We start from the raw sequence: 12,932 nt of genomic DNA, 5'->3' as shown, positions 1-12,932 counted from the left end.
CGACCCCTACCCTTCCACTACAGTTATACACCACCCTGTTGTTCATTGTATTCTATCTTTAGATGTCAGAAACCATCTTAACACCCATTATTCAGCACTGTGCATAATACTCTTGGTAATCCCACATCATTTTCTAATTTCTGTGCTCCAAATTCCCTGCATAATATTCACACCACACATTGTCTCAAGAATGATATATCCACTTTCTTCAACCTTCTCATTGTAACGTTTAAACCCATGTTGGTACCACTATAGTCTGGTACATACTAAAACTTCTTGCAACAGATACCTCGGCACACCACTCATCTTTTCCCCCATTGTCTATTCTATAGTTCACCACTTCTTTCATAGCCCAATCTCTTAACATGTTAACTTCTAGATATCTGAATATATTCACTTTCTCCATGCTTCCTTCAGTCTTTCGTTGCATAGACTTTGTAACTCATCACTGTAACTCATCACTTTACTCTTCTGTGTTCACCTTTAGTTACCTTTTTTTACATACCCTCCTAATTTTTTCCATCAACTTTAGCAACTTTTCTTGTCGATCTCTGTAAAGAACTGTCATGAGTATATAACCTGCCTGACATTTCCCTCTTTGTATTCGGTTAATTATCATTTAATCTCACGCGTCTTCCCATCAGTCATGTACTCCATTTTTTTTTATAACCCCATCTATAACTATATTAAACACGGTGGCATCACAACTGTTTAAGGTCTACTTTTACTGAGAAATAATCTCTCTCCTGTATACTTAATTCTTAACGTGAATATCTGCTTGAAGACTCTACTTTCTGTAGCCTACTACTTATCCCATGCATCGACAGCATCTCCCACATTACTTTCCTCTTCACCCTGTCATGTACATTTTCAGAGTCTACAAATACGACAAACAGCTCCTAACTTTGTTTAATTATTACTATTTTTCTGTTTTTTATTACTATTCAACGGGAATGGAAAAAACACTAAGGTTAGATTCGAGGTAGGACAGTGTGGCCCAAATTCCATGGCTCAAGATCCCTTCTGCAGCATCAAGGAACCTACCTACCCACCCTTAAACTTTTCAGTCTGGATAGCACTCTTAAGAACTGACTTCATCTCTGACTCACGTGTTGTCAAAATTCTCACTATGCTATAACTAGTGGGGTAATTTGTAAATTGAGTGTAGTCGTCAAGCAGGCAGCACCGAGTGCTATCCAGACTACCTGGATCCACTCATCCTGCGCTATATATCATAAAAAAAAATCCCCATTAAGTGCTTGGTATTTGTAGTAGTATAAGGAATAATTAACTGGAATAATTATATTTATGTTATATGGGAATTTCTTAAATAAAATATTTTTAAATGAACACTTTGAATCCGTTGTTAAATTTTGATACTTAATGAAAAATAAAAAATGATTGGAAAGACACAATCAAATAATAATATTATTTCATTACTGTTCAATACTGTACCTTCATACACAAACTATAAAAATTTAAGCCGGTTTTACCAAACTAGTGAATAATAACTCTGGGATATATATGCCTTCAAAACACGATGAAAGAGGTTTAAAACCCATCAACTCCACCAGGGTCATTAAGGCGGTACAATAAGCTTTTCACCACCAGACAAGAATTCTCTAACCCCTTAAAAAGGGATTAAGCTCTCATCCTATATACGCTGATAGAAATATACCTCTCAAGGTATATATCCTGTCATTTACACACAAAGGCGACTTGTTGAGAGAAATACACCCCTCAAGGTATATATCTAATGATTTACACACACACAAACACGACTTGCTGAGAGAAATACACCTCTCAAGGTATATATCCTGGAATTTACACACTGAAAGGCAACTTATTTTGGTGATCTTACCTAAAATAAGTGAACCCTTTAGGCAAATGTAAATAAAGTGGGGGTTATGCTATGCTCATCGGCACCATTAATTATAATTTATTTTTATTTTAGTATTTTTTAACACCCCGGCCTTCTCCCATCAAGGTAGGGTGACTCGACATAAAAGAAAACTCTCACTGCCACTCAATGACTGTCTTGTCAGAACGCCGACATCACACTTCAGATGACGCCTCAAACCTCAACATCCCCAATCTTTCTTCAGAGCTCAGTCACTGTACATCACTCCTTTCATCCCATCCTTGTTTTAATCCACATAATTCTTGAATTTATATCCGTATATTTCCCTCTGGATCATTTAATTTTACCGTCCCTCCTTCCTTAGCCCTAATTCTCTCAGATACACTTGATCTAATCCCATTTAACTTAACGCGACGGTCTGGAGTTTTGAGACTTTCTGATTGCAGGTTCTATCCCCGCCCGTGGTATAGTTTTTTTTTTTTTTTAATCCCATTTGCACATCCCACCGAAATTCTTCTACCCCCCTTTAACTTTGCTTCGCTTAGAACTAGGATATCCAGCTTCTTTTCATTCATAACATTCACAGTCAATTGTTTTTTTACATCCGTATTACACCTATGCATTCAAACCACCTTAAAAAATTCTCCTTTGTCCTTTAATAATTTGTACAGGAGAAGGGGCTACCAGCCCTTTGCAACCACCATTTTAGTCGCCTTTTATAACGGGCACGACTTATGGAGGAAGAATTCTCGCCCACTTCCCTGTGGAAATTTAACACGATGAGAACAAGAACTATTAAGAGATAAGATGAAAAAAATGCGTGTGTGTATTAATATACATGTACAGTTGTGGAAAAAAGTTTCTGGACACTCTCTCCTGGGCAGAAATAATATCTGGCAACTCAGACGTAGTAAACAGAGAAGTAAAGACTTTTCACGAATGAATTAGCACGTCAGTGTATATGATGAACAGTGAAAATTAATTTTAATTATATAAGGAATGATGATCTTAATATTACATAACATTACATAACTTATTCAAATTCATCATTTCTTACTCAGATATTTGTATGAAACATATTGTTTCATACTATGGAACAATGCTCTTCTCCAGACTGAGGGACTGACCACCTCAAAACTTTAAGGGTGATGGACTGATTACATCGTCTTCAAGTATCTTCTGCTTCTATCAACTTTTCTGTACTTGACTGAAGAAGCCTACTGTGTAGGCGAAACGTTTCATAATAAAGATACCTAACTATTGCATATGTGTCTTACCTAACAATTTTTATGGTTTTATAATCTTAAATATATCTGCATTCATACATCAACTTTTAGATACACAAAACGTACCGGTAAATTAATTGTGTCAACCAGTCACCATCGTCGTTATAAAGTATACTGATTCATTGATAAAAACCGTCGTTACTACTCTGTTTACTACGTCTGAGCTGCCAGATTTTATTTCTGTCCAAGAATTATTTTCCCAGCTGTACATATACAACTGCATGTGTAGTATAAACTAGATGTACGTAGAAGTAGCATATATATTTTGTATTATTATTATTATAGAATATTTTTTGTCATAAGAAATCTCATATTTTTTTTCTATAAACATTTCGATCAAATGAAAATATTGAAAGATGCTCCCAGGATATATACACGGGGAGGTGTATATCTCAGCGTATATATGCTGAGAGTTGATTTTAATCCTTATTTTAGGGTTTAAATTATTGTTTGGAGGTGAAAAAGGTGTCTTAATGATCCTAGTGTAGTCGATAGGCTTTAAACCCCATTAACCAACCTTAACCAAGACACTAACTAACATTAATCATCAAAACATAATTAAAATTGTATGTTCTTTTATAAATCAAGATTTTTACTCCTGAAATATATACTCTTTAACTTAAAGTTGTAATCAAATATTGTTTATATTGTAGATATTGTGAATTATTCTTATTATGTCAGCAAATTACCTGCAGGAGGCATACAAGGCATTACCTGAATTATTACCTGCAAGTAATTTGGGTGAGGTAAGCGGGACTTAAGTCACAGCAAGTCGCTGAACTGTCGCTCCCTCGATGCCCACTCCCTATCACTCTCACAAAAAGCTAGACCTGACATTAAATTAATAATTATAATATCAAACATTAATACTAATAAGGGTAAATTATAAAATAATGTGGACTGTATATGACTAGGCTTGCTTGGTACACAAAAGAAAATGGTATTAATTACTGAAAGACACTTAATACTGAGGGAACACACCCTAACACTACCCTAGCAGATTGGATTTACGATGGCCAACGCAAAAACTACTGTACATTATGGGTAAGCATCACTTAGCTAAGGTGTGTTGTTGGGAAGGATTCATTGAAGTCGTCTATTTTTCCGTCCTTGTTGTAGAATTGTAAGGGTTTTCTACACTATTTATCCCAATTCTTCAGCAGGAACGTGTCAGCAATTTCTAAATTACGGATTGAGGCAGATAAACACCAATTGACCTTCGAGAACGCTTGATTACATTTCAAAATTCAGTCCAGTGTTCACACATTAAATTCAATATGGCGTCTCCTCTGCCGCGTCACTCCGCTGTTCTATCCCCCCCTACTCGAAATTTCTCGAAAGAATCAAATCAGCATCATATTTTATTAGACTATTATATTATTCATTTATCTGTTCTGCATTTAGGAAATTATGTAAAAAATTTCCAAAGTAGGATTCTACATTCTTTAGAAATACTAATACTAATTCCTAATGATTATAGTCATAACCACGAGTTTTAAAGAGGTGGACCGGTAAGCCAGTGGAAGTCCTCGGTCAGATGATCAAAAGCTCCAGCTGTAGGTCAACATGTGACTAAGACCCGCGTCAGGAAACACTTGTCCTGTTTCCTGACACATTATACCTACCCATCCAATTCTTTGAGGGAAAGAAGATTTATGAAAGCAATCATAATTCGGTCGAGATACAATCTTGGACAGTCCCGGAATCATCGTACTCGCTCGTGTGTTTATAATGTCTTTTAATGGAGAGAACGAGAAAATAATGAAATTCTTGTTCAAAACTCCGCTCATTGAAAAATGAATAATATTATTTAATTTTCCGCTGGTATGAGGGGTAAGGAGAAATTCATTCGTTTGATTTTCAGCATTATTCTTCCTTATAAACCTTCACAACCCTACTTAGGGCCACTGTGACCCTGATTATAGGTCTAAACCCAAGGTTCGGAACTACTGCTGGAATTTAGACCCTTTAGTTTTGTTATATATGTATTCACATTCCCTGGGTGATTACATAAACAGTATGATGTTTTATAACTGTCCTGTACGTAGATTATATTTTAAAATGCCGTCGAATATTACTGCTAAAACATTTAGTTTTTTCTTGACCTTTCCTGTGTAACACCCACGTGTCAGTTGACAGATACAATGCCAACGTTTTTCTTCTAATCCATACCATGATGCTAACCCCATACTGCTTTCTAATTCACTTCTATTACTGTCACTACTCCTTAGAGTGAACTCTCAGGCCCTCTCTCTGGCATACTCTGACTATATTCTCATTTCTTCTGGCCTTCATAAGAAAAATCCCTTGGTTTAAGAAAAGCTGTCCCCAACACACACTCCGAATCCCTCCTGTAGGCGTGCATTGCTACGACATGCCTGACGGATACCGCTGCGGCCGGTGTCCCGCCGGACAGACCGGTGACGGACGCACCTGCAGCCACATCAACGCTTGTGATCCCAACCCTTGCTTCCCTGGTGTCCAGTGCTCCAACACCAACACTGATCCCTACTTCCGCTGCGGCCCTTGTCCTGCAGGACTCACCGGCAATGGCTCCATCTGTGAAGACATCAATGAGGTGAGAATTTTAGCACCAGCTAAATATTATTATTATTATTATTATTATTATTATTATTATTATTATAAGTTCACTTGCTTTCTACAACTTCATGTTAACTTCTTGATCACTATCAATCTCGCTCTCAAACTACAGCAGCATACACTGATACTTCTAAATCCTCCGATGGTGTCGGTTATGTCTTTTCTGAATGAATCATCAGAGATCATTTATTAGAGTCGGCTAGTATTTTCACAGCGGATTTATATGCAGTTCTCACAGTTATCATTCACAATGCGACTATATCCGTCTCGTAATTTGTAGTTGTTTTGGACTTCTAAGGTGAGTTACGGTCTCTCCAGAAATTCGAATTCCCTCGTCCCATCGTTTTTCATTTACGGCTTTGGCTATGTCGTATTTTTATTAAGCACAAAGAAGTCGTATCTTGCTGGCTCCCTGGACATGCCGATATTCAGGGCAATGATAATACAGACTCAGCTGCTCGGTAAACATTTCTAGACCTCCAGATATCACATAGGGTATTCCATACTTGGACTGTTTTTAAGTACTCTCACCACTGCAACCGCTGGCAACAACGTTGGTCCACACTGGACCACAACAAATTTTCTGTCAAACCTCGTTTACATTTCTGGCTATCTTCCCACAGTTGTTGGGCTTGGGACCACACTCTCTTGCTTATTATGTACTGGACACATGTGACTCATGGATATCACATGGAGGGAGAACCGACACCAGTCTGTGAGGAGTGTTATTTCACATTGTTCAACATATCTTAATAGATTGTCCGGCCAATCAAAGTGCACACAGGATCCTCTTCTGACATCTAAACCATCCTAACATGCTCTCATTGATCTCTTGGATGTAGATTCTCTCTTTGACATTTTACGTAACTTAAACTAACCTATTACACCAACTTGGATTTCAAAATCCAGCACCAGCGAAGTAAAAAGCTCAGTTCCCCAAGGCACTGTCCTGGTATCTCTGCTGTTTCTTATCCTCAGAGCAGATACGGATGAAAACATCCATCACAATTTTGTATCTCATTTGAAGATGACACTAAAATAAGTATGAAAGTCACTTCGTAGAAGACACTGAAAAACTGCATATATAAGCAAGCTTTTCCAGTGGACAGTGGAGAACATGACGCTCAGTGGCGATAAGTTCCAGCTGCTTAGGTATGGAAAGAATGAAGAACTCAAAAGGAACACTGATACAAAATACAAGAGAATCGTCAAATAGAAAGAAAGGAGCATGACTTGGGAATAATTATGTCAGCTGACCTTTCTTTCAAAATATATAATAAGACCAACATCACTACAGCCAAGAGGATGATGGGGTTGATAATAACAAGTATCAAAACAAGGGAGATAATGCCAATGGTGACACTTGTACTCTCTTATTCGGAATATTGCTTAGTGTTCACGGCCTGGTTCAGGGCAGGATATATATCAGAGCTGGAACAGTATCGTTCAGGGCAGGAGATATGTTAGAGCTGGAACAGTATCGTTCAGGGCAGGAGATATATCAGAGCTGGAACAGTATCGTTCAGGTCAGGAGATATATCAGAGCTGGAACAGTATCGTTCAGGGCAGGAGATATATCAGTGCTGGAACAGTATCGTTCAGGGCAGGAGATATATCAGAGCCGGAACAGTATCGTTCAGGGCAGGAGATATATCAGAGCTGGAACAGCAGAAGATATATCAGAGCTGGAACAGTATCGTTCAGGGCAGGAGATATATCAGAGCCGGAACAGTATCGTTCAGGGCAGGAGATATATCAGAGCCGGAACAGTATCGTTCAGGGCAGGAGATATATCAGAGCTGGAACAGCAGAAGATATATCAGAGCTGGAACAGTATCGTTCAGGGCAGGAGATATATCAGAGCCGGAACAGTATCGTTTAGGGCAGGAGATATATCAGAGCTGGAACAGTATCGTTCAGGGCAGGAGATATATCAGAGCTGGAACAGTATCGTTTAGGGCAGGAGATATATCAGAGCCGGAACAGTATCGTTTAGGGCAGGAGATATATCAGAGCTGGAACAGTATCGTTTAGGGCAGGAGATATATCAGAGCTGGAACAGTATCGTTCAGGGCAGGAGATATATCAGAGCTGGAACAGTATCGTTTAGGGCAGGAGATATATCAGAGCCGGAACAGTATCGTTCAGGGCAGGAGATATATCAGAGCTGGAACAGTATCGTTCAGGGCAGGAGATATATCAGAGCCGGAACAGTATCGTTTAGGGCAGGATATATATCAGAGCTAGAACAGTATCGTTCAGGGCAGGAGATATATCAGAGCTGGAACAGTATCGTTCAGGGCAGGAGATATATCAGAGCCGGAACAGTATCGTTCAGGGCAGGAGATATATCAGAGCTGGAACAGTATCGTTCAGGGCAGGAGATATATCAGAGCTGGAACAGTATCGTTTAGGGCAGGAGATATATCAGAGCTGGAACAGTATCGTTCAGGGCAGGAGATATATCAGAGCCGGAACAGTATCGTTTAGGGCAGGATATATATCAGAGCTAGAACAGTATCGTTCAGGGCAGGAGATATATCAGAGCTGGAACAGTATCGTTCAGGGCAGGAGATATATCAGAGCCTGAACAGTATCGTTTAGGGCAGAAGATATATCAGAGCTGGAACAGTATCGTTCAGGACAGGAGATATACCAGAGATGGAACAGATACAGAGATCGTTGACAGCCTGCATAGAGCCAATAAAGTATTTAAATTACTGGGAACGCCAAAAAGTCTTAGATATGTAGTCACTGGAGCGGAGGAGAGAGAGAGAGAGATACATGATAACATATATCTGGAAAGTACTTGAGGGCCTTGTCCCAAATCTGTGCACTGCCTTAATAACATACTGGAGTGAGTGATATGGGAGGAAGTGCAAAATAAAACCAGTGAACAGAAGGGGTGCGGTGGTCACAATAAGGGAACACTGTATTAACATTCGTGGTCCCAGACTATTCAATATCTTACCATAAGATATAAATGTCGTTTGGACAAGTGCAGAAATCTTGAAGAGGAAACTGGGCAATTATCTTCACCAGGTGCCAGATCAACCAGGCTGTGATGGATCCGTGGGTCAGCGGGCTACCGATAGCAACAGACTAGTTGACAAGGCAAGCACCAGACTAGCCTGGCCCATGGCCGGGCTCCTGGTGTAGAAAAACCCTCGGAACTCATCAAAGGCACACAGACCTTACCTTACCATTGATATAGCTTTCCTGGCTGTCGTGACCTTTGTCTTATTGTGGTCTTTGATTGAAAGGTCAAGTGACATAATTATTCCCAAGTCTTTCACGTGTTCCTTTCGTTCTATTTGACGATCCTCTTGAGTTTTGTATGCAGTGTTTCTTTCGAGTTTTTTATTCTTTCCATACCTAAGCAGCTGGAACTTATCACCATTGAACGTCATGTTGTTCTTCACTGCCCACTGGAAAACACTCCTTTTATCTCCCTGTAATTTCTCAGTGTCTCTCACTGAAGTGACTTTCATGCTTATTTTAGTGTCATCTGCAAATGATGATACAAAACAATGATGGGTGGTTTTATTTGTCTGCTGTGAGGATAAGAAACAGCAGAGGTGTCAAGACAGTGCCTTGGGGAACTGAGCTTCTTACCTCGCTGGTGCTGGATTTTGCTCTGTTTACTACTGCTTTTTGTGTTCTGTGTGTTAGGAAACCGAAAATCCATCTGCCTACATTCCCTGTAATGCCTATGGCCCTCATTTTGTGTGCAGTAGTGGCATGGGCGCGAAATATAAGACCCGACAGGGATTACATGATGATAATAATAAGATAACGATATTAATTAGAAAGTATTCATTTGTATTACTAAACACTATGTATTCCTTTATAAACACTAAGGATTCCGTGGGAATGAAACACATGCTCGATCAAAACTTTGAAGATGTTTCGGCACTGGTGGCAAAACGTTTCCTTCATGAAATATCTTGATTGTGGGTATGTGTCTTATACCCGCAATCTGTCTGTGTTAACATACCTGGACTTAATGATTTCACACTGTTGCTGCTTCAGTGTACCCTGGCCATGCCTTGTGACCCTCGTGTAAGGTGCATCAACATGTCGCCCGGCTTCAGATGTGACTCCTGTCCTCCCGGATTCACTGGGTCTCCAGGCCTACAGGGTATAGGTCTTCAGTTCGCCCGACAGAACCGTCAGCGATGCTTCGATATCAACGAGTGTGATGATGGCAACAATGGAGGTTGTGTCCAGTACTCCAAGTGTATCAATACTGAGGTTAGTGCAACGCGCGGTACCAAAACGATAGTTTCTTCAAAGTGTAAATTAATCCCTAAAATTGGAATTAAAGTAAATTCATCATATATATATATACACTAGGAAGTATATTCTGATATATATACACTTAGGTATATAACCCTACAGTGACATTTTTTATTATTTGGTTTGATGACAACTGTTGTAGAGGTCAGAGCTCAGACCGCAACAACAACAGTTGTCATGAAAGATTTCTTAAGTTATACCATGAATTAAGGAAAGATCCAGGACGTCACCTTACGGAACAAAGCAAATGTGATAGTAATTATGGACAAGGTAGATTATAGTGGAAAAAATGAACATGTTGTTAGAAGACGGTGAATTTACGAGCCTCTTAAGCAATGGCTAAAGAGAAATAAGCTTCCCAGTAAGACTCTAGTGTGTGAGCTTCATGAAGACTCAGATATTTTATAATAATATAATTTACTCATAAGTTGTTTTGCTCATTAACTATAATGACTGGAGTAAATGTGGAAGATGTTTTCAATCTTACGTAAACTGTGTAATGAGTTATTAAGACAGAAAGTGAAATTGCATTAAACGTCAAAATAACGTAAAGTTATTTTCATTCAACTTGACAAATAAGTTTAAGTTCACAGTATTAAATACTAGAGTGTGGTATCTAAACTGAGTTAACTTCATTACTACTCTGGAACATCTAGTTTTACACCATAAATATTCCTACTTGTAAAATTACAAAACTGTACCACTGACTCATCTTACCAGCGCACTATTGTACCAGCATACCACTTTCCACAGGGTTCCTACTACTGTGGTGAATGCATGGCTGGCTTCGTGGGTAACCAGTCACTGGGCTGCCACAATCGCCCCGGCCTGTGTCCAGACGGCAAGCAGTGTGATACTAACGCTGACTGTGTCAAGCCCTTCGGTCTCAACAGCTTTGTGTGTAAGGTGAGTGTAACGTACGTGTGTGTGTGTGTGTGTGTGTGTGTACTCACATAATTGTGGTTGCAGGTGCCAAGTTATAGCTCCTGGCACTGCCTCTTCACTGGTCGCTACTGGGTCACTCACTCCCTGCTCTGTGAGCTTTATCATATCTCATCTTAAAGCTGTGTATGCATCTTGTCTCCACCTCCTCACTTAACAGATTATTCCACTGTCTGACAACTCCGTGACTGAAGAAATACTTCCTAACACATCTGTGACTCATCTGTGTCTTCAACTTCCAATTGTGACCCCTTGTTGCTGTGTCCCATTCTGGAACATCTTATCTTTGTCCATCTTGTCGATTCCTCTCAGTATTTCATATGTTGTTATCATGTCCTCCCCTGTCCCTCCAATCCCCCAGTATCGTAAGGTCAATTTCCTTTAGCATCTCCTCGTAGGATATGCCCCTTAGCTCCAGGACTAGTCTCGTTGCAAACCTTTGCACTTTCTCTAATTTCTTGATGTGCTTTCCCAGGTGTGGGTTCCAAACTGGTGCTGCATACCATAATACAGGCCTCACGTACACGGTGTACAGAGTCCTGAACGACTCCTTACTGAGATGTCGGAAAGCTATTCCTAGCTTTGCTAGTCGGCCATATACTGCAGAAGTTATTTGTTTGACGTGAGCCTCAGGAGATATGTTCGGTATTATACTCACCCTAAGATCCTTTTCCTTGAGTGAAGTTTGTAGTCTTTGGCTCCTAAGCTGTATTTTGTCTGCAGTTTTCTTTGACCTCTCCCGATCGGGGTTGAACTCTAGGAGCCAGTTGCTAGACTAGGCCTGCAGCCTGTCCAGATCTCTTTGTAGTCCTGCCTGGTCCTCCTCCGACTGCATTCTCCTCATTAACTTCACATCGTCTGCAAACAGGCACTTCTGAGTCTATCATGTGTGTGTGTGTGTGTGTGTGTGTGTGTGTGTGTGTGTGTGTGTGTGTGTGTGTGTACTCACCTAGTTGAGGTTGCGGGGGTCGAGTCCGAGCTCCTCTTCACTGATCGCTACTAGGTCACTCTGTGTGTGTGTGTGTGTGTACTCACCTAGTTGTACTCACCTAGTTGAGGTTGCAGGGGTCGAGTCCAAGCTCCTGGCCCCGCCTCTTCACTGGTCGCTACTAGGTCACTCTCCCTGAACCATGAGCTTTATCGTACCTCTGCTTAAAGCTATGTATGGATCCTGACTCCACTACATCGCTTCCCAAACTATTCCACTTCCTGACTACTCTGTGGCTGAAGAAATACTTCCTAACATCCCTTTGATTCATCTGTGTCTTCAACTTCCAACTGTGTCCCCTTGTTACTGTGTCCAGTCTCTGGAACATCCTGTCTTTGTCCACCTTGTCAATTCCTCTCAGTATTTTGTAAGTCGTTATCATGTCTTCCCTATCTCTCCTGTCCTCCAGTGTCGTCAGGTTGATTTCCCTTAACCTCTCCTCATAGGACATACCTCTTAGCTCTGGGACTAGTCTTGTTGCAAACCTTTGCACTTTCTCTAGTTTCTTTACATGCTTGGCTAGGTGTGGGTTCCAAACTGGTGCCGCATACTCCAATATGGGCCTAACGTACACGGTGTACAGGGTCCTGAACGATTCCTTATTAAGATGTCGGAATGCTGTTCTGAGGTTTGCCAGGCGCCCATATGCTGCAGCAGTTATTTGGTTGATGTGCGCTTCAGGAGATGTGCCTGGTGTTATACTCACCCCAAGATCTTTTTCCTTGAGTGATGTTTGTAGTCTCTGACCCCCTAGACTGTACTCCATCTGCGGTCTTCTTTGCCCTTCCCCAATCCTCATGACTTTGCACTTGGTGGGATTGAACTCCAGGAGCCAGTTGCTGGACCAGGTCTGCAGCCTGTCCAGATCCCTTTGTATTTCTGCCTGGTCTTCGATCGAATGAACTCTTCTCATCAACTTCACGTCATCTGCAAACAGTGACACCTCGGAGTTTAT

General features: G+C 40.5%; 1 protein-coding gene across 3 annotated transcripts in view; it reads left to right on the top strand.

Annotated features, from left to right (window-relative positions):
• The window catches only part of Tsp (Thrombospondin), a 346,683-nt gene that overhangs the window by 307,674 nt on the left and 26,077 nt on the right, over nucleotides 1-12,932 (top strand). For all 3 annotated transcript variants that reach the window (XM_070093496.1, XM_070093495.1, XM_070093493.1), the window contains 3 exons: nucleotides 5,505-5,725; nucleotides 9,781-10,002; nucleotides 10,801-10,953. In XM_070093496.1, the coding sequence (XP_069949597.1) occupies nucleotides 5,505-5,725; nucleotides 9,781-10,002; nucleotides 10,801-10,953 (596 nt within the window). The remainder of the gene's footprint in view (nucleotides 1-5,504; nucleotides 5,726-9,780; nucleotides 10,003-10,800; nucleotides 10,954-12,932) is intronic.

This window comes from Cherax quadricarinatus, chromosome 43 (assembly GCF_038502225.1).
Source record: "Cherax quadricarinatus isolate ZL_2023a chromosome 43, ASM3850222v1, whole genome shotgun sequence".
Taxonomy (NCBI): Eukaryota; Metazoa; Arthropoda; class Malacostraca; order Decapoda; family Parastacidae; genus Cherax; species Cherax quadricarinatus.
The sequence above is the reverse complement of the archived record's forward strand: the minus strand, read 5'-3'. Positions and strand labels throughout refer to the sequence as shown.